This window comes from Meles meles, chromosome 1, assembly GCF_922984935.1.
Source record: "Meles meles chromosome 1, mMelMel3.1 paternal haplotype, whole genome shotgun sequence".
Classification (NCBI taxonomy): domain Eukaryota; kingdom Metazoa; phylum Chordata; class Mammalia; order Carnivora; family Mustelidae; genus Meles; species Meles meles.
Genome location: NC_060066.1, coordinates 110,685,784 through 110,708,359, shown reverse-complemented (window position 1 = coordinate 110,708,359; position 22,576 = coordinate 110,685,784). Strand labels below are relative to the sequence as shown.

The window sequence follows — 22,576 nt, the reverse complement described above, 5'->3', positions numbered from 1 at the left end:
AGATAGCTAAGTGGTGGTTTAACCAAGATAGTGGTACAGTACTAAGTATTTTAGAAAGAAATCTAGCAATAGTGTGGAGGATGTAAAGAATGCAGACAGAGGCTAGTTAAGAAGCTATTGCAGTGCTCCAGCCCAGAAATGATAAATGACTGAAAGGCAGTGGATATGGACAAGACAGATTAAGAAGTTCATGTAGGAAGTGCCTGGGTGGCTCAGCCAGTTAAGTGTCTGCCTCAGGTCATGATCTCAGGGTCCTGGGATCGAGCCCTGGGTCAGGCTCTGCACTGGGCAGGGAGTCTGCTTGAGGATTCTCTCTCTCCCCCTTTGCTCCTCACCCTGCTTGCATTCTCTCTCTTATAAATAAATCAATAGTTTATGTAGGAGGTAAACTAACTAGTGACTGATTGGATTATGGTAGGGAAAAGTCAAGGATGGACCTAAGATTCTAGCTTAGATAGACAAGTAGATAATAATCCTAATAACAGATTTGGGGAGGCAAAGAGGAGCATGTGGGGAAATAGCTTTTATTTTGAATATGAGTTCAAAGAGCTTGTGTCTTAAATTCAGGTAGTGATGTCCAGTGTGTGGAAATGCAGATGTAAAAGCTGGAAAGGGTGAAAGAAATAGATTTGAGAATGGTGTGTATTACAAAGTTGAAGTCACCATGGTGGGTGAGATTGCCAGTGGAAATGGGTAGAGTTTGAGAAGAAAGGATCAGTGACAAAATCCGGGTTCCTCAAATATCTGGAGAAGGGGAGTTAGAATGCCTTCCCCCCAGCAGTACAATCTTATTTCTACCATCCAAAAAATACTAATCAAAATTCTGTTTTAGTATACTTGTAAAAGAATGGGTCATTTTAGAGCTTCTCTGATACATAGGTCTCAAGAAAGAGTCAATGTGGGGTGCTTGGGTGGCTCAGTTGTTAAGTGTCTGCCTTCAGCTCAGGTCATGATACCAGGGTCCTAGGATCAAGCCCCATATCGAACCCCACATCGGGCTCCCTGCTCAGCAGGAAGCCTGCTTCTCCCTCTCCCACTCTCCAGCTGGTGTTCCCTCTCTTGTTTTGTCTCTCTCTGTCAAGTAAATAAATAAAATCTTAAAAAAAAAAAAGAGTCAATGTAGCTCACTAGACAAAAATCTATTTTAATTGTATAAAATTATACATATAAAATACATAGAAACTACTAAAAAGATAAGTAAATTCTTTAACAATGAAAATGGACAGATCAGGGAACAATTTTTCTCAAGTTCTTTGGGATCTTACGGTTGTTATTTGAGAAAAATCATCAATCCAGGAGGTGCAAGAAGAAATTCTTCCCAAAACTCACACCACTTCACACTTCCCAGAGAAAGGAGCATAAGAAAAATGAGGGTTTAGGATTTCTGGATTATAAATATGACTAAAATCTGAACAGACATACCTGTTATTTAATGTAGGAGCCTCTATTCCGACCCTATTAGTGCTCTGTGGTGTATAGAGATGGAGCTTGGAGAATTCAAAGAGATCCCTTTCAAACACTAAAACAGTTGCTAGACTCCTTACCACCGATCCCATATGAACTAGTCACCAAGACTATTTCGAAGGCCAAAAGCTGACTTTCATCTTATCCCTATCTGGTCCAAAAGGGCAAATTGTGGCCTATTTTCTAACCTATTTCTAAAAATAAAGTGTATCATCATTAAATGGAAAGTCCAGTTGCAGAAACATGAAACTTCCCAAGCACATTTTAGAAAGTGCACTGCACTATAATACAATATAAAGGAGATTACAGAAACAAGGGGAAGTGTGTCTTTGAGAGACCTACAAAAAATTCTCCCAGCTGTACTCCCTATCACTTCTCTCCTATTTACCCAGGATGGGGGCAGGAGTGGGGGGGCACTAGGAGAGGGAGTCTTAAAAACACAAATAGTTGATTGTTGAGCCTCTTCGCCCTCCTGCAGTCTCCCAAGTTTCCAATTAGGAAGTGCCTGATTGACTCATGCTCTAATAATCAACATGGGAGAAGAAAGAAAAGAGAAAAAACAAGTGAATCCATGGACATCTAAGGTAGCAAACAGCAGCAACTTTGAGGGAGAGGAACATGGCCCTTGCCAAACAGGACAGCTGTTTCCAAAGAGCGAAATGATGGGAGGAGTGGAGTAGGGAAATGTTTTCCCTTCTACCAATTTCAGCAGGCAGGAAGGTCTAAATACTGGACTCAGCTGAGCTGGGTGAGCAGGGGAAAGAGAGAGAAACGGGAATACTTGAAGATAAGCAGCTTCAACACTGACCCTTTCCTGAGAAAGCTACATCGGGAAAGCTCGATGACTAGCTTGATATGGTATCTATGCCCCAGAGGTAATTTAGGTGATAAACACCTATGGGTTGTGTTTATAATTCCTCTCCTCTTTCTGGGAAGTTTCTCAGGAATGGTTTTAACAATAAGATACCAGCCTCAAAGGGAAGTACCACTTGAAGGCAGAAAAGGAGTAAGATGGTGGTGGTGGTGGTGGTGGTGGTGGTGGTGGGGTTGGGGGAGTCTAGGCTAGGAAATATCTAGTTGCTGGAGGAACAACTCTATCAAATAGGCTCAGCTCAAGATAAACCAAAGCCAAAAGCTTCATACTCATACCCTGTCTGGAATCCAAGAGAAAGCAGGAATGAGAGTGAGGGTGGGGCACATAATCCTTATTCAAGCTCCCTGTCGTATTATAAGAACACTTTGTCAATCATCTTATGCTATTGAAATGACTACACAGAGTTACTGGGAGGGTAAGAGCCAACAAGCTCTGAAGACAGCCTCTTCTTATAAAGTGGAGTGGTGATGTTTCAAATGAAACGACATCCAAAAACCAGAAGAAAAGGGATCTCTCAGCAAATAGGAATCCAAGTGTAGAATTTATACATATACATATATATATATATCTATATTTTAAAGTATAAAATTGAGAAAGTATGTACAGAAATCAACTAAGTCTTAGAAAAGACATTATAAAAAAAAAAAGGGCCGAGAGGACGGGGAGTATGTGAGTGGACACCTAACAGTTGGAAGAATGCATATTGCCCAACTGCCCAGCAGCCAGCAGGAGAATATCCTTCTTCTCCTTGTGGAAGCGCAGCTCCTTGCCTGCCAGCCGGGCTTCATCCAGCTCCCGCTCAGTAGAGGCCAGCTCTCTAGACAGTGCCCCTGGCACACTCTGCTCCCGGCTCACCCAGTCCAATGCCATTTGGTGGCGAATATCATCATCCAAAGCCCGGTGTGAATAATGAGCCAACACTTCCTGGAAGGGGAAAGGAATATGAAAATCATTGACAATGTCAGGGTTCATACCACATTGGCCCAACAGGACCAGGAACTCTTTTTTTTTTCTTTTTTAAGATTTTATTTATTTATTTGACACAGAGAGAGAGAGATCACAAGTAGCAGCAGGCAGAGAGGGGAAGTGGGCTCCCTGCTGAGCAGAGAGCCCGATCTGGGGCTCAGTTCCAGGATCCTGAGATCATGACCTGAGCTGAAGGCAGAGGCTTAACCCACTGAGCCACCCAGGTGGCCCAGGACTAAGAACTCTTAACCTTGGAGTCCTAACTGAAGTTCGCACTGAAGTCCTCTAAGGAGATTCTTAAGGGAACTTGCTGGTAGAAGAAGCAAGTTTGGCAAAAGAATCACAGCTAAGATCTAAATTAAAAAGATGATAGGAATGAAGAGGACCCTCTAAGGGAGGCTTTCAGTATTCACAACCTGGTAACTATAGGCCCACTTATTTCTAACAACAGCTCCCTCAAAATAATCATTCTGCCACACTCCTCGTACTTACCTATAGAACCTCTTACCTGCCGAGAGCACTGTCTTTCCCTCATGGCCTTAAGGCTGCCATTCCAGTGCAGCAGCTGAAAAACTGTCATTAGTTCCTGGGGGAAGAAGATATGAAGCGTCAGGACAATTTTATATGGGGAGTTTGCATCAGAATTACAAGGGGAACCTCTTACAAAATGTATTTATGTAAGCATCTCATACCATCTCTGATAACACCCTTTGGGAAAGGAAGGCCTTTATATTTTGAAAAATATTCTAACCTTCTTTCCCTTCCCTTTCAACTGAGCATCAGTGACTTAGGGATTAGGATCTATTCGCAGGTTGATCTGTGTCACCAGAGTCAGAGAAGTACGTGGAAAAGTACCTGGAACTCCAACATTGACTTGCCCTTATTGGATTCCAGCATGAATCGGAAGGCACCAATCCCTGTATTTGGGTTGTCAGCTTCCTCCCTGTTGCCCTGTAACAGAGGAAAGGAAAAGACAAATAGATTTTCAATCAGGATTATCGCCTCAAGCAGCACTGTCCAGGGGAAATATAACGCAAGCCCCCAACCTAATTTAAAATTTTCTAGGGGCACCGGGGTGGTGCAGTCAGTTGAACATCTGACTCTTGGTTTAGGCTTGGGTCAAGATCTCAGGGTTATGGGATCCACCTGCGTAGGGCTCTGTGCTCAGTACAGCATGGTTGGGTTTCTCTCTCCCTCTCCTTCTGCCCCCCAACCCCCTGCAAGCATTTGTAAGTTCTCTCTCTAAATAAATAAATAAATCTTAAAAAAAAATTCCTAGTTGCCACATTAAACACGTAAAACTAATTTTAAGAGCATGTTTTATTTAAGCTAATATAGTCAAAATACTATCTTAAACTATAATTAGCATAAAACTTTTTAATGAAATATTTTACATTCTTTGTCTTATACTAAGATTTCAAAATCTGATGTCTCTTTCATGCTTACAGGACATCTCAGTTCACACTAGCCACATATCAAGTGCTAAAAAGCTACATATGGCTGATGGCTATTCTGGTCACCACAGACCTAGAGGACTCCAAAGTCATCACACATACTAACTGAGGTGACAGAGGCCAATCTGACTTTTCCTATCTTACAGAGGGAACACTGGACAGAGAAAAGAACCCTGATTTAGTCAAAATAATAGAGTGAACTCAGCATACAGGATTGGACTAGCCTAAAGGGTAACTGGGCAAATGCATTTTCAAGGGAAACAGTAGGAGCCATCAGCATGGTAAATTCTGGGTAGTAGTTTGGCCTCTTGGACATTTGCCTCTTGTGTCTTATTGGTGACATGACCCTGTAAGGGTACAAATAAGATACATTGTCCTGTGCAAAAAACAATACAGTATATGGGGTGCCTGGGTGGCTCAGTGGGTTGAGCCTCTGCCTTCAACTCAGATCAAGGTCTCAGGATCCTGGAATCGAGCCCCACATCAGGCTCTCTGCTCGGCAGGGCGCCTGCTTCCCCTCTCTCTCTGCCTGCCTCTCTGCCTACTTGTGATCTCTCTCTGTTAAATAAATAAAATCTTAAAAAAAAAACAACAATACAGTATAGAAGTTAAGAACATGGACTGGATCTCCTACTAGTCGAGAAGCCTTAGTGAAATCATTCATTTAACTTCTCTGTTCCTCTGTGTCCTCATCTGTAAAATGGGAGTAATCACAGATCTATCTCCTAAGACTGTTTCAAGAATTAAATTAAAAAATTACTGGGGTGCCCAGGTGGCTCAGTCCGTTAAGTGTCTGCCTTCAGCTCAGGTCATGGTCCCGGGGTCCTGGGATCAAGCCTCACATCAGGCTCCCTGCTCAGCAGGGAATCTGCTTCTCCCTCTCCCTCTGCCCCCCTCTGTTGCTTGTGCTCTCTCCCTCAAGTAAATAAGTATCTTTTAAAAAATAAAAAATAAAAAAATATTTAAGAAGGGATACATGTGGTTTAAAAACTCTAATTATATAAAATGTGGTACATTGTTACATTAGGCTGGGTATCCAGTTACACAATCCAAATCCATTCCAGTACTGGCTCCAGTTTTGTGCTGTTTGGTGGTGGTTTAACATTATTAGAGATAATTCCAAACCTGGGTGTTGGCTGGGACTTCCAAAATAAGGGCATGTCCTGGTTTAGTGGTGACCTTTTGTCAACCTGATCTAGGAAAATAAAGCCAGGAGACTACTGGGAACACAAGTACCCAACTTTCTCTTCCTGCTTCCTGAGAAGTTGCCTGCTCTTTCTAGCTCGTTCTACATGATCATTCCTGCCATACACCTAAGATTCTATTCTTTTTGAGAAACGGGACTAGGTAGAGGTCAGGAGCCAATCAAGTTATATCCAAATCCAAATTCAGTTCATTATGGGGCACTTTTCATGGGGGTTTACTAATATGTACTACATCTAAAATAATTCAACGCACTCAGTAAGTATATCATAAGTGCTAGTTTATTATTTGTTTTCACTCCGCTAGGGTCAACAAGAAGTCAGAACTACATAGGATCAACCCATACTGTTTTGTGGCTCATGAGAAACAACACACCAACATGTAGTTAACCTTCATGGCAAAGCAAAGATCACAAAATTTGGATTTAAAAATGAAAAGCTAGAGGGAGGGAAGAAAAAGGTAATCTTCACTATTAGCATTTAGGGCCCTGATGCAAGTAACCAGTTTCATTTTTCCTTTAATATTCAATATGATACCTTATTCCGTAATCCAGAGTTTTCCATGGTACAGTACATAAAAGGTAATGATCACCTCTGTACAACCAACCGGGGTATACAGAAGAGGCTGCTGGCAGAGAAGGCCATCTGCCCTGGGCCTTTCTCAGTCCCTTGAAAGCTGAGGGGCTCAGTATTATGGCACAACAGAAACCTATTCGAAGTATACCAAAGTGGCATGACCCACAAGTTGTGCCACAAGTTGACCCACAAGATCTACCTCCTGTCACACTTCTATATCTGACATGGCTATAAATTAACCCAATTTATTCAATACACATTTAATCACAGAATACTTGATACATGGTAGGAACATTAGAATATTATTGCAAAGAAATTAGAGTTAATTTAATTCAACCTATTCATTTTACAAATGAAGAAACTCAGACCTACAGAGGCTGGGTGATTTGTCAAGACATACAGTCTCCAAGCCAGGACTTTAAAAGAACAAAGGCTGAAAGCAAAGAAATGTGAACATCACCTTTTACCCATGGCTAATACCAAATCAATGTTACTTGGGATATGGCGATTCTACTGGGAAATTAATGAGAAATCTATCAAGTTCTCAATTTTGAGGGGTTAATCAAATAGAAATAATGGCAGGAATAATACTAATTTATACTGCCTAAATGCTTTGTAGTAGACATTGCTGGTGACATCTATTTCCTTCTTCCCTACTACAGAATCTTAATCTTGTTCCAGTACCTACCCATCTCCCATGCGTCTCCCTCAGGGAAGAATGACTTTATCCTCTAATTCCACTGGGTAAATCCTAACCTTTTTTGCTTGTAATTGGGTTTAAGGTGGGAATTCTGGCCATTGGGAGGTAGGAGAGAGGTCTGCTGGAGGGTTTCTGGGCCACAGGGTTTCTGGGAAAAGACTCCTTACTATTGAAGAGATATAAGAAGTTTCAGGGCACCTGGCTGGCTCATTTGGTAGAGCATGTGACTCTTGATCCCAGGGTCCTGAGTTCAAGCCCTACATTGGGTTGGGTGTAGAGTCTACTTTTAAAAAGTAGGAAAAAGGAAAAAAGGAAAAAAAGGAAAAAAAAAAGGAAAGAAAGAAAAATGGTCTCTTTCCATCTCTAACTGTAGTTATGTCTGTTTTAATGTCTGAAATTCTGTAGCTGTCCTCCACCCTAAGGGAATCCAGCCCAAGGACAAAGCCAATATCTAGAGGATGGCTGAGTGGAGAGATGGAAAGAATTTAGGCCAGTAGATGATGACATTCACATTCTTGATCCATGGAATCAACCAGCCCTGAAATCTTTACTTCTGAACTTCCTATCACATAAGAGAATAAATTTCCTTTCTTGATTTATTCCCTTAAGTCAGTTTGAAGTGAGATTTTTCTATTACTTGCATCCAAAGGCATCTAAACAAGTAACATACGCTAAGTGCTTGAATATATGCTCTTCTATCCAATAATCCTATGGGATAGGTATAATTGTTACAGATGAGGAAACTGAGATTTATATTAAGTAACATGCTTGAAGTCACATAACTAGTAGAACCGTAATTTCAAAATGATTAACCATTGCTTTTTATAACCCAAACTAATGTTTCACTGTATAATACATTAGGTGATTTAATAAATGTACTGTGATAAATGTAAAGTGATAAATGTACTTTCCTAATTTTAACTGAATTTGATTAATATAGAAATTGTTTTTATTCCCTGTAGATACTGCTGACTGGGGCAAAGAGAAATGGGAGAAAATCATATGGGTCCTGGGTAACAGAGGGAAGCCAATTTATGATTTAAAGTGTTCAACAGGGGTGCCTGGGTGGCTCAGTCGTTAAGCGTCTGTCTTCGGCTCAGGTCATAATTCCAGGGTCCTGGGTCCTGGGATTGAGCCCCACAACGGGCACCAGGCTCCCTGCTCAGCAGGGAGCCTGCTTCTCCCTCTCCCACTGCCCCTGCTCATGTTCCTGCTCTCATTGTCTGTCTCTCTCTGTCAAATAAATAAATAAAACTTTTTATAAAAAATAAAGTGTTCAACACTAATAAACACATGAACAGATAACCAAAATGGTTTAGTATATGTAATTACATCTTAAATTCAAAGAGAACAGAAACAGAGAATTTGTCTAACTTCATCACCCTATCAGTGAACTTGTGGAAAGGAAGAAAGAAGGCAGCATTCATTTCTAAGATGTATTCCTGAGCTAGAAAATTCTAAGTCCAATTGGGCTCCAGTCTTGGCTCTATCACTTTCTAGCTACATCCCTTCAGGCAAAATTGCACTTCCATATTTTTAGTTTCCTCATCTGTAAAATAGGGGTAAAAACAGTTCCTATACCTCGGCTGTTATTGTGATGATCAAATGAGATAAAATACATATAGATCCCCTGGAATCGTCCCTGGCACAAAGTAAATACTCAATTAGGATTAGCTATGGTTATCATTATCATCATCACTTGAAAGAACAGACATCCTTTTTGAGGAGAGTAAATAAATTATCCACCCCATTCCTAGAAAGGAAAAAAGGAAATATGACACTGTATTATAAAGTGTTCTTTATTAATAGATGAGGTAAGGGAGACAAGTGGCAATAACAGTCATATAAAAAAAAAAAAAGAATAACAACAACAACAACAACAAAACAGGGGTGCCTGGGTGGCTCAGTCAGTTAAGCGTCCGACTCTGGACCTCAGCTCAAGTCTGTATCTCAGGGTCAAGAGTTCAAGCCCGCACTGCGCTCCATGCTAGGCATGAAGCCTTCATAAACAAACAAACAAACAAAACAAACATTGGAGGAAGACAGGAATAATTTTTTTTAAGATTTTATTTATTTATTTGACAGAGAGAGAGATCACAAGTAGGTAGAGAGGCAGGAAGGGCAGGGGGAGCAGGCTTCCTGCTGAGCAGAGAGCCCAATGTGGGGCTCGATCCCAGGACCCTGAGATCATGACCTGAACTGAAGGCAGAGGCTTAACCCACTGAGCCACCCAGGCACCCCAGGGAGTAAGTTCTTACACCAAAATTGGGAAAAGTAGAATTCAAGCTCAGTTTTTATTTTGGAATATCTCTAAAATTCCATAGATCTTGAATTAAAGGTTTCCAGATACCAAAGAGACACAATGAAAGCAGCAAAATAGCAACAAAAACATAAACATACACATAGAATCAGTGACTGAGACATAGGGAACATATAATACACAAGAGCGATAGAGAATAAACAGAAGGAGGTACAGACAGGAAAGAAAAGAATTGCTGCTCTGTTTCCCAGTGATTTACAAGACTTCCCAACCAGCCAGTTTTCCCAACCTCCACTCTCCTTCCTTTCAACTCCCAGTAACTTACATTGAAAGACGCCAGAGCCTCAGAGACACTCTTCTCAATAAACTCATCAGTGATTCTTCGGGAAGGATGTTCATTAAACACAGAGTTCATCAGTGCAATCTTTGCAGCACTCCGCCGGGCCTCAGCTTTTGTAGGGCAAAACTAGGCAGAGCAGAGAGAGAGAAAAGGATATCTAAGAGATATCCTAAGTATATCTAAGAGAGCGGAAGGGATGGTGGGAGGGGAAATACTGGGAAAGAAGAGGCTGGGACAGTCTTTGGATAAATCAGTTCATTCAGCACACCCTCCAAAGTTTGTATTGTAAAATGGTTGAGGCATTTGGAAACATAATTTTGATTCAACATCCTGAAGTCATTAAGGAACTGGAGATGGCGATAGCTCATACCAAATTGAATGCAGAATGAGGAAGGCTGCTGAAGTCAGCACATAATCACTGCATATAAAAAATATCCCTGTTTAAACTGTCGACAGAATTCATTACTCAAAAGCCAGATTCTGCCCAGCCCGTTCAAAATCTCTATCTTGTTCTCCTGTTCTGTGCACAGGCAAGGTTTGTCTTCATGTCTCTAGATACCCTAAGAGTAGAACAAATCTGTGTCTAGGTTTCTTCTGCAGAGAAGACCTCTAGTCTCTACCAGAAGCACCCATCTGGGGTTCTTGGACTTTGCTTTTAGCTTCAAGCAGGCATTTCCCCCAGTAATGCCATGAGTCAATGAGCTATCCTTGAACAGAGTCCAAGATCTGAAGAAGGAATTTATAGTCTTTTTTTTCCCCCAGTGGAAATAAAGAGGAGAGGGGTGACAAGGGGAAGGAAAGCTGACCTGAACAAACCAAGAAAAAATTAAAAGTTAATTTATGTTTTTTACGTTGTATCCAACATGGGTATCATAGAACAAGTCTGATTTTCAGAAGTCTTAAATCACTCAACCTTAAATCCCCAGGCACTATAGCATTCCTTTATAATTCATCATCACTGGCAGCCTCAAAGGCCTCTGTGGCCTCTGTCATTTATGATTAGGATTAGTGGAAAGGAAGTAATGTTACAGTTTTTAAAAGTCGATCAGCATATGTTCACTAATTAACTACTCTCAGTATCGATAACTCCCGATTTCTTTGAGCTGACAGGTCTCTCAGAATATGGTACTTGGTGCATTAACCTTAAGTCATCTTCTTCAATTTCTCTGTTCACTAGCCTGTCTCTACTCACTAGCCTGCTGCTCATTCTACAGTGTAGTGCTATTCCTGAAAATTCATCCATGAAGAAAACCACCAGGAGAATTTCAACTGCCAAAATGGACATAAGAGATATAAGCTAAAAGAAGCCAAGACAGATAATTCTATTCTTTGGGTGGGGGGGGGGGGGCAGAAATCAAATTACTATGATGGTCCAGTTATGGACATCACCATAAAATTATCAAATCCTTATTCAGTAATAAGATGACCTGAGAGAAGGAAGATCTTATTCTCTAGGAGAGAAAGTATAAACATTAGTCATCATGAGCATATATTTATTTCTCTGAAATGGCTGGGCCTCTGAGGGGAAAACATTTAGTCACTGTATTTGAAATGAAGTCTCCTTAGGGCTTTTCTCTTTGAGGCAGGAGTTGAACCACAATGGCCCTCATTCATGCCATGGACAAGAAAGAAGACAGACACTATCTCTGCCTCCACTGAGCATAATCCACTAGGTGAGATAATCAATTATGGTATTTTGTGATAAGTGACATGATAAGGGAAGTTCAAGGGGCTCTGGAAGCACATAGCAGGGGTTATAACTTTGACAAAGGGTTATACAACCATAAAAACACAACAAAATGTCTATCATCTCCTCTAAATTCCTATTCAGACCCTAAGTTGACATTTCAGAAGGCTACCTTCCTATGGGTGATGTCAAAGAATCCATCTTCGATGACAATATTCACATTAGTCAAATTTCTTTTCCTTTCTTTTGTTATTATGTTCAGTTAGCCAGCACTCAGCACATCATTAGTTATTCAGTGTTCAATGATTCAAAAATGTGGAACACTTTACGAATTTGCATGTTATCCTTGTACAAGGGCCATGCTAATCTTCTCTGTATCGTTCCAGTTGTAGTATATGTGCTGCCAAAGTGGGCCCTCTTCTTTTGTTCAAATAAAAACAATCCCACAGCATTTATTGTGCTCTGGTAATAACTTAAAGGTAATCAAAACAATACAAACAAATGTTTTAGAACATACTCCCAACAAAGGACCTCTAAAAAAACAAACTACATGGTCTTCTCGAAAATTTCTCACTTCACTGATCGTTTTTAGGTTGGAGACACCTTGGAACAGGGTAATATTATCTCCTTTTAACATGTTCTGACCCAGTTGTTTTCTTGGCTTTTTTCTAGAACGAATTTCTTTGGCATCCTCTAATACGAGGTTCATGTACTCATCAAAACCAATGATACAGCCCTCAATCCACATGTTCGCTTGCTTATGAAGCCACACCTGAATTCAAGATCTATTTTGCAAGTATCTGGAGATGAGGATGATGGACTGCACCATCACCTTCTGCAACTTCTTGGCCCTGGCCATGGTACATCACGGTGGAAGCCAAAAGACTGCTAGTCAAATTTCTTATTACCCTATAACAGCAACCACTGTTCATCATCCTATATCACAGTTCTTTCACAGAACTGTAGAGTGCTAGCACTAGAAAGATTTTAGAAATAATCTAACTTACCTTCTTCTTGTTATAGATGGGCAAACTGAGGCCCAGAGAATTTACCTGACTTGCCCTCCTGGCAGTAAGGAAAATGAGAATTTGGATCTTCTCTTAGATGAGTACTATCTCTACCATACATAGTCCCTCCCCTTTGACCTCTTAAAGAACTGAAACATTGCTTTCTTTAGTAATTGCCTATGAAGAAACCCTGGGGGCAAGGAATACTATTCTGTGTTCTCAAATCGAGATGGCAGGAAGATGGATGGCCAGATTAGAACATGGGCTACGTGCTGGTAGTCTGATACACTGAGAAAGGGCCTATTCATAAGGGATCCGATTCAAAGTGGACGTGTTTTTTTGCAGGCTGAAAGAGAAGCTACCGAGGTTCTTTTTGTGGTTAAATGAACCTCAGAGGCTTACCAGAATGATGTGCCCAGAACTGGTTCAGGTGCTCAAATATGTGATTTCAGACACCAAAAAATGGCCAAAGTGATGGAGAAAATCACTACTAGCAGCCAAGCATTTATCTTTGCTACTTCCCGGTTGCAGCTCTTACCTGGAAACTCCCAAAGCAGCTTCCCCCAGGCAGAGTGACATAGCAGACGTAAGGAGGGCTGTTGGAGGGAACCATCTCATAAACCACCAGAGCTCCATTCTTCAAGTCTGCCCCACGGGACTGCTTCATCTGCCAGAATTCCTGAAGTGCCTCCACCACATTCACTACAAAAAGAGAAGCAGTTAAGTTCAGCAATGAGTGGTTCTGCGTTTCAAGACAGTTATCTGCCAGCTGTATGTATATAAAGAGTCTAACCCGCCTTAGCTCCTTATCACCACTTAAAAACACTTAAATTAGGGACGCCTGGGTGGCTGGGTGGCTCAGTTGGTTAGACAACTGCCTTCAGCTCAGGTTATGATCCCGGAGTTCCTGGATCTAGTCCCGCATGGGGCTCCCGGCTCCATGGGGAGTCTGCTTCTCCCTCTGACCTTCTCCTCTCTCATGCTCTCTCTCACTGTCTCTCTCAAGTAAATAAATAAAATCTTTAAAGAAAACACTTAAATTAATAAACCTAGACTCTGATTAAGGTATTTGCATAGCAAGACCAGTATATGCCTGGCCTCCCTCCCCACCTCTCTGGTTCACATTTTGATTAGTCCTAAGCACCAAGCAGAATAACTAAAATATTGGAGGCAGAGTTTCCAGGTCAGCAGACCATTATCCCTGCCTGATGAAGTGCCATTAGATCATTCCACAATTGGTCAGGTGGCGTAAAATAATAATCACCAGCACAATGAGAAGTGCATTTACCGAACTCTTCCTGTGTGTTGTGCCCCCATTTTACAGATGAGTGAAATGAGACATAGGCAAGTTAAATAACTTGTCCAAGGATGTAACAGCTAGGGGTGCCTGGGTGGCTCAGTCAGTTAAGTGGTTGCCTTCGGCTTGGGTCATGATTCTAGGGTCCTGGGATTCAGCGCCCCGCATTGGGTGGGGGAGGAATCCCTGCTCAGCAGGAAGCCTGCCTCCCCCTCTGCCTCTGCTTCTGCCCCTTCCCCCAACTCAGTCTCTCTCTATTTCTCTCATTCTCAAACAAATAATTTTTTTTAAAAAAAAAAAGGAAGTAACAGCTAGAAAGTAGCAGAGTAAGAATTCAAATCCAGACTATCTTGGTTCCAGAGTCAATGTTCCTAACCTTTGTGCAATACTGACACTCAAGGAAATGTGGCCCTTTTAGCCATCACAGGTCCATGCTTCTGGTGAGCAAACCCATAGCCAGATTCCTTTCCCATCCTGGAATATTATACATTATGTGTATATATAAACTATACCGTGTGCGTGTGTGTGTGTGAGAGAGAGAGAGAGAGAGAGCGAGAGAGCAAGCAAGAGCATGAATTTCTCTTCTGAAGATTTCCATAGGTAAAAGTGATTTTTGGAGGAACACTCCTTCACAGGTCTCTTGTGCTCCTTTCCATCTTGCTGGGTATGCCAAGATTTTAAGGACTTGGTTGCACTTTCCTTGGGCCATTTCTCAGGACTGTGTTTGCAGCAAGAAACCTGAAGGATAAGGTAATGTCTTCCTCTGGGACAAAGAACAAGCCTGCTTACTCCCTGCTAAGAAATGACAGGTTCCCCAAGCTCAGTGTTTGTTCCTCTTCTGTAATGCAACCCGTGGCCTACACAAGCATGCACCTGAATCCTTCGCACCAGATGTGGGAGGCAAGGGGAGCTGATGTAAACAAATCTGATGCTTATGTTACCTGCTGTACTGTGAGTAATTAAGTCCTCTGTCTCTGACCTGGAAGTCTCTTGACTTCCGCCACATCTGTCAAACAGTAACCAGCTAACGTATGAGGGTAAAATCAAACTCAAAACTCAAAACCAGACTTAAAATACTGTATTCCAGAACAGTCCCCTCCTCCCCCAATACTTGGGCTCAATCATTGCACAATTATGTATTGAGTACCTACTCTGTGCTAGACTATGTGCCGGATGCTAGGCTACAATAGTGAGCAAAACCATATCCTGTTCCATCTCCTTATGCAGTTTACAGTCTAAAGAGGGAGAGAGAGAGATTAACCAGAGACCCTCAAGCAAATGAAAAACTGCAACCTTGATAAGCACTATAAAGGAGTTTGGTAGATGATGGGAAATGTCATGGGGGTATCTGACCTCGTTGAGAAGATTAAAGCAAGCTACACTAACAAAGTGATATTGAAGTACAGATATGAGTATGAATTCACTAGGCAAAAAGGTGAGAGAATAGAGCTCTGAACAGAAGGAACAACATACCCAACAGCTCTGTAGCAGCAGAGAAGATGGCAAATAAAGGGACCAGTGTGGCTCGAAAAGAGAGAGTGAGGGCAAGTGTAAGGCAAGTGAGACTGCAAAAGTTAGCAGGGACCAGACCAAAGTGAACCTTGCAGGCCACATCAGAGTACTGGTTTTAGCTTAAGAGCAGCAGGAAGCCATTGAAGGGTTTAGGATGAAATCAGTTTTCCTTCGGAAAGGATCACTTTGACTACAGGGTTCCAAACGTTTCAAGTGGCTTTAACAAGAGCTTCATAATAATAAATGATCACATGCATACATGCATTCTCCCATATCCTCCAACATGGCCACTCTCTACTCTTAGTTACAAGGATTTATTCATTCTTTTGTAGTGTGTTAGTTTAGGTCTGCCAAGGATGGGACAGACAAGCAAGAGATTTATTGTGGAGGAAGTAGGAGATGTGAGAAGCTTCGGACCATGTTGAAGGTCTGACACCTGTAGAAGGGGGTGTGGGAAGGAAGGAGGTCTGGATGTGAGAATCTCAGTTGGCAGCGCAGTTCCAAGAAAGGTTTGGCCAGGCCAGTGGGAAGCCCACAAGCCAAAGGAAATCCACACATCACTAGGATGTGCATGAGTTAGTGTCCCTGCTAGGCCGTGTCACTGATTGGGTGGGGGGGGTGCAGCCATAGGATGTGTGGCCTCAGTGCACACGAGGTGATGGACACAGAGAGGACAGCAGCTTAAGGCTGTCAGTTATGCCCCTGCAGCAGGAGATATGAATAGCACATTTTCATGGCTGCCACACACACATTAGGCAGAAATGTGAGCACATAATATGTACCTAGCTCTATTCTGAGCATTCGAGATGCAGAGATGAATAATACACCTTGCCGGCCAACGAGGCATCTGAAATCTTGTTGCCAGCAACAACCGTTAGCTCACCTGCTCTGCAACTGAAGCAAGCACTCCTTGCATCAGCCCCGGTGTGAAAGGCGCACAAGCTCTTTCCTAACACCCTGTATCTGACTTCTTACAGTGTTCATTCTTCCATTAAAAGGCAGCATGAAAAGGAAACTCTGTCTTTCCCACCCTTAGTTTTGGCAGGGGCTCTTCAAAGGTCACTAGGCCCAGAAAGCTTAGCCATCTTTTTGTTCTTTCCATTGAGATCTTTTCAGCCCCAGTTCCCTCTTTGAGACAATTTAGCACAATGCACTGGGTGACAGCTTTCCTGACATGCAAATAACAGGGAGAATATTGAAATAAAGGGAAAGGGGAGGAAACCACTACACCGGGAAGGTCCTATTAAAAAGCCTATGTCCAGGCTATAGCCAGTTAAATTTCTCTTGGCTCACAGCACAGGACTATTTTTTAATGATTACTCAAAGCCAAAGGAAATGGGGAGTCTTGTTTCAGAAATGGATGAAATGGGAAATTGGGCAGAATGATCAGGAGAAGAGCAATTAATTGTGATCCTCATTTGAAACTGCTCACAGACTCATTGATCTTTAGAGCTGACAGGGATTTCAGAGATCATCTAGTCCAACTCAGGCTACAAAAGGGGAAGTGACCTGCTTGAGATCACCTGCTATGGCAGAGCTAGGGACTAAATTCAGACATCCTGATGCCAGGGTTCTTTCCAATTTGGGATTCTTTTTTTTTTAGAGAGAGAGGGAAGCAGGCTCGCTGCTGAGCAGAGAGCCAGATGCGGGACTCGATCCCAGGACCCTGAGATCATGACCTGAGCCGAAGGCAGCGGCCCAAGCCACTGAGCCACCCAGGCGCCCCCAATTTGGGATTCTTAACCTAGGTCCGAGATCAGGTCCATGACTGAACTTCATGGGTGTTCACAAGTCCCCTAAAACCCACAATGAAATCATGTCTGTATGTGTTCTTTCACAGTTCTGGAGGCCAGAAGTCCAGAAGTAACAATGGACCAAAATCAAGGGGTCAGCAGTTCTGTGTCTGTAGTACAGACACATCTGACAACTACAATTGCTTTTTAGAACTGGAGATGCTGGGCTAAAAGAGAATGTGCCCCTGATGGCCCAGTGCATAGACTCATTTGAAGGGAGAGATGGCAAGATGACTGTGACTTATGACAAGGACTATGGGAGGCTGAAAAATGCCCCCTGTTAAGATGTCCATGCCCTAATCCTTAAAACTGTGAATGTTACCTTAGGTGGCAAAAACTTTGCAGATGTGTTTAAAGATCTTGAGATGGGGCCTCCAGAACTGTGAAAGAATAAATTTCTGTTGTGGTAAACCCCCCCCAAATTTGCAATAATTTGTTAGAGCAGCTACAGGAAACTAATACAGGGTCTAATCCAATGTCCCCCAAAATGGAAATATTCAGACTATCAATTTAGCTCCACAATCCCTTGTACACAAAGAAGTTGTCTGTGATTCCAATGAAAAGGAACAATAACTAAACAGAAAATACCACACAAGATCCATCTGTTCAACCTAGGGAAGAAGCTGGGCAGAACTTCCAATCATATAGCCATACTGTGATATAAAGGGAGAATAATAATTCTGAAATGATGCGTTTGAAGAGGGCAATGCAGAAGTTACAGGGCAAGGAAAGTGACTGCCAGTTGTCAAACATTAGAGGGGGACTACATGCCATGTGCAAAAAGGGGCAAAGGAAATCCGAATGCTACCAATACCTCTCACCTACAGTTTTCAAAGGGTTTCCAAAAGCATAATAATAATAGCAACCACTCACTGAGTACCAACTATGTGCTCATTATCTCATTTAATCCACACAAAACTAAACTATCAAGGTAAGTATTATAATACCCATTTTGCAAAAAGTGAACAAGAAGGCAACTGGCAGACTCATTCAGCAGGACATGCAACTCTTGATCTCGGAATTATGAGTTTGAGCCCAATGTTGGGTGTAGAGATTACTTGACAATAAAATCTTAAACAACAAAAAACAAACAAACAAAAAAAAAGTGAACAAGTTAAGGAACAGGCCGTGGTGGCAGAACCAGGATTTTAGAACCAATGTTTGTTTGCTTCAAAGCTGACCTTCTGTCAATTGCCCTATCTTGCCTTACTGCACCATTAGTCCTCACACATACTTGTGGACTGTGAGCTCCATGAAGATAGGGACGGAGTATCTGTCTTGTTCACCACTCCATCTGGTGATCAATAAGTACTTGGAATGAATGAAGTTGAATGAATAAAGTAGATGAGGCCTAGAGAGATTAAGTGATTTATCCACGATCACACAGCCATTGTTTTACAGGGTGAGGTACTCTGATTTCAAACCCTATGCACTACAAGCTAATTAAGATCCTACAGCATACTGTGGTGCCTGGGTGGCTCAGTGGGTTAAAGCCTCTGCCTTCAGCTCAGGTCATGATCTCAGGGTCCTGGGCCCGAGTCCCGAATCGGGTTCTCTGCTCAGTGGGGAGCCTGCTTCCCTTCCTCTCTCTGCCTGCCTCTGCCTACTTGTGATCTCTGTCTGTCAAATAAATAAATAAAATATTAAAAAAAAAAAAAGATTTTACAGCCTACTGAGCTAGGTGTGTGTCTTGGGTGGAGATTGGGGTGTGTGTTTTGATGGGGAGATACAGGACAAACAAGTGAAATAATAGAATAGTTTCATTTTTGTGTTTTTAAAATAAATGCTGAGGTCCTACACGGATGCAGGTAAATCTAAAGGCAGAAAAGGTAAATTTGAAGAAGTCAGAAGGTGAAGGATGTGAATTGAAGATGATACAGTAAAGCACTGCTGGATCAGATAAAGATCTGGGCAAAGATCAAAGTAAATTATACTCAGGGGAACAGTGCCAGCCCCCAAATACCAGATCATCAGTCACAAGGGTACATGGGTACATGCCAATGGCAGTTTTGCCTATTAATTGAAGCAGAATAAGCGATTCCATGTGGGGAAGGACTTCTGAGCCAAATAGGCAGAGATTCTGCCTGTCTGAAGCTGAACTATCTGCCAAACTCTCCCAAAGTACTGGCGGGACACCCAGACTGGAAATGAGAAACTCAGAAATAAAGGGGAGTGTGGTGGGAGGTAGGGAGGTTGGAGGAAGGCATCGTGGCAGAGTCTGAAGCCTGACTGATTGCTCTTTGTCAGTAAAATCCCCTTGCTCCTTCATCCTGTCTAAGGAAATGAAAAAGGTTTTACAGGACACTCAGTTTAGATGCCAAACCAGAGGCTCTCTAGGTAACACAGACATGAAAAATGTCTCTACAATCCTCTACAATTCTAAAAACTGCCAGTAAGTTTCTAAGAGGAATGGTTCGTGAGGATGACTGCTCCTATGCCCAGAGGCAAAGACCTTCCTTTGGTCTCAATTTAAAAAGACTGGAAGCAGCAGAACCATAGCTGATGACAGTTCCATCACGAAGCCCTGTTAAATTTAGGAATTTAACTAGACAAGTAATAATATTCCTTCATGATGAATTTCAGAATCACATGCATTTGCATTCCAAGCACCTAGCAGAGTGCCAGCGTCATGGTAGCAGTTCAAAATGTTGAAGAACAAAAGGAAACTAATGGGAAACGTATCATTGGGCACATCTAACAAATGGAGCTTAAAAAAATCTGTTTTCATAGGAATCTTTGGGTTTACACTGTTTGGATTGAAGAATGGGAGAAAGTGAGACCTGTTCTTTCCAAGGAAATATGAACCAACAAATCTGAGGCAATTCTCATCATTTATAGAAGGTACCCATTACGTGCCAGCTGTAATATCTCATTTAATCCCCCTTGTGACCCTTGAGGAAACTGAAGCGTGGTGAAGTTGTCATTTCCCCCATAAACATAGCTGGAAAGTGACAGAGATTTAATCTGGGATTTAATCCACATTTGTCTGACTCCAAAACCCGCATATGCTCCTTTCACTACAGTTTCATAGGAGGGGGGGAAAGTCACTGCTGTCCATTGAGAAGGCCTTACAACCTTTCTCTGTATTATTGTCTTACTAGAAAGTTAGAGATATAGTCACTTCTAGCTCAGGCAGGATTTAAGAAGCAGAAAGAAGTGATGTCTCAGAAATGCCAGACCTATATTCTGAATCCCACACTCCTCACTATATTGTGTTCCTTGTTACACTATAAATTTGGAGCTCAAATGCAGGAAAATCTGCACTGATTAAACATAAACAACAAAGAAAACCCTCACATTCCCCTTCTCAGAAACCCTAGAAATTAGGCATATGTAAAATGGAGGTTTCTAATGGAAATAGGGTTTCTGCCTGGCTCATTTCCACAGAATTTAACATTGAGAGAGCCAAGGTCTGGGATTTATCCTCAGTTCCTGGGCAAGGGCCAGAAAAACAGAGCCAGACAGACAGAGAGGCCAGAGTTGTGAGGCTCCATACTAATAAAGACACCAACGTGAGATACTAAGTCATAGGAAGCTGGTATGGGCTCAGTAGTATGGTTCCAGATTCAAAAGCAAAATTGTAAGTGACTTGTGAAGCCATCACCTAACTCCCCAGCAAATCCAAAGTTGCACTGGAAATTTCAGAGTCAGGATAAGTAAGAAAAGAATTCAAACGTCAATATTAAGGAGGCGGATGGGCACCTGACTGGCTCAGTTTGTGGAGCATCTGACTCTTGATCCCGAGGTTGTAAATTTGAGCCCCATATTAGAAGCAGAGATCGCTTAAGAAAATACAAACCTTAAAAAAAAAAAAAAAAAAAAAAAAAAAAGATTAAGGAGGTGGAATAAGTTAATAGGGGAGCCCAGGAATTGCCAAGATCACTAAAGAAAGATTGAGAGGGTATGGATGAGAAATGTCTTAGAGCTGACAAAAAGGATAGGATCCTACACAATGGGGACTGGTCCTCAAAGGCAAAGGGATGTTAAGCTACAGGAAGAATTCCATTTCTGAAGGAGAAAAGGGTGGGAAGAAAAGATGGCTGTATTTGTAAAAAGGGGTCCCTGGAGAATATAGTAGCAATATAGTATTAACTCAATAAAGGGGAAGGGGTGAGACATGTATATGAGCGTGTGCTGGTGTGTGTATGTGTGTGTGTGTGTGTGTGCGCGCGCGCGCGCGTATGCGCCTGTGTGTGTGTGTGTGTGTGTGTGTGTGTAGCCCAGAAGGAAACTCCCCAAAAGGAAATGCATGTGAGGGCTCTGCGCCAGAAAAAGCGATCCAGAGGACTATGGGAGCAAGGCTCCTTTACAGACGGTGTCCCGCAGGAGGCCAGACCCGCAGACTCACCTCGGCCATAGCCCTGCGTGTGCTTGGCGAAGCTCCTCACCACGGCCTCCACGGCCTCCCGCAGCACCGCGGGGCTGCCGGCGGCGCCCGGGGGCAGCTGCAGCCCAGGGGCCCCGGCTAGGAGCAGGGGCGGCGGGGGCGGTGCAGGGGGCGGCGGTGCGGGCGGGGGCCCTGCTGGGGGTGTGGCGGTGGCAGCCGCGGCCCCAGTCACTCCGGGCCGAAGCGCTCGCAGAGTACCCCTCCCGCTGGTGCCCACTCCAGGCTGCAGCCGCTGTGCTCGCAACGTCTCCATCCCGGCCGCCAGTGGAGTAGCGGCCCGGAGCCTGCCAGCCTGGCGAGCTAACGGTCCCAGCCACCCCCTCCAGCGAGCGCCCAGGGACTGAGGCGGTGCGGGAGCCCAGCCGTCAGTCAAGCGGGGGCGGGGACGAGCCCAGTTCTATGCCAATCACCAGAGACTGGGCGGGAACTGGAGGGCTCCAGCTCCGCCATAGGCAAATCATTGAGGAGGGCGGAGGTTCTGGACAACCAATTGCAAAGAGAAAAAGCGATACTCTTTATAAGGGAGAAGCTTACCTTGGGCGCTTCTTCGGAATCCTGTGGGGAGTACTGGAAAGCAAGCCAGACCTCTGGAACGGAGCTTGCCGTGGGGCTGGGGGACTAAAGGCGGAGGAAGGCCTGGATGCCAGGCTGAGGAGAATTGTGGACAGAGTAAGAGGATTTTTAGGGATCATTTGTCTGACGAATTCATTTCATAAATGGAGATGAGGAAATAGATAAGTTACAGGACTTGCCCAAGATCACATGCAATGAGCGGTGGAGCTAAAACAAGGAAAGAATACATTTAATGACCATATGCTTACTATATGTCGGGCACTGCGCAGTATACTTTAGTGCATTGTCTTATTTAATAATCACAACGACTAGATTTTATTATTTTACAGATAAGGAAATGGACACTAAGAGAGGCTAGATAAATTGCTCAAAATTAAAGCTAAGAGATGGCAAAGAGGGGTTCAGACATAGGTCTTTTGATTCCCAATATTTTGATCTTTTCATTATATCACACATCGTTAGGTAATTTTCTGATTTTACCTAC

At 42.8% G+C, this 22,576-nt stretch overlaps 1 protein-coding gene, 1 non-coding gene and 1 pseudogene across 2 annotated transcripts; all 3 read right to left on the bottom strand.

Annotated features, from left to right (window-relative positions):
• Positions 1–1,124: 1,124 nt before the first annotated feature.
• Positions 1,125–21,860, bottom strand: LIX1L (limb and CNS expressed 1 like). The gene is made up of 6 exons (XM_046011815.1): positions 21,481–21,860; positions 13,069–13,232; positions 9,822–9,962; positions 4,160–4,255; positions 3,813–3,890; positions 1,125–3,262 (listed from the first exon to the last, which is right to left on the bottom strand). The coding sequence occupies exons 1-6, from the start codon at positions 21,770–21,772 to the stop codon at positions 3,020–3,022; spliced, it is 1,014 nt and encodes a 337-aa protein (XP_045867771.1). The 5' UTR covers positions 21,773–21,860; the 3' UTR covers positions 1,125–3,019.
• Positions 11,058–12,389, bottom strand: LOC123946732 (annotated as a pseudogene).
• On the bottom strand, positions 11,833–11,939 carry LOC123928147. The gene has a single exon (XR_006815626.1). It is a non-coding gene; the product is annotated as a U6 spliceosomal RNA (small nuclear RNA).
• Positions 21,861–22,576: the final 716 nt, after the last annotated feature.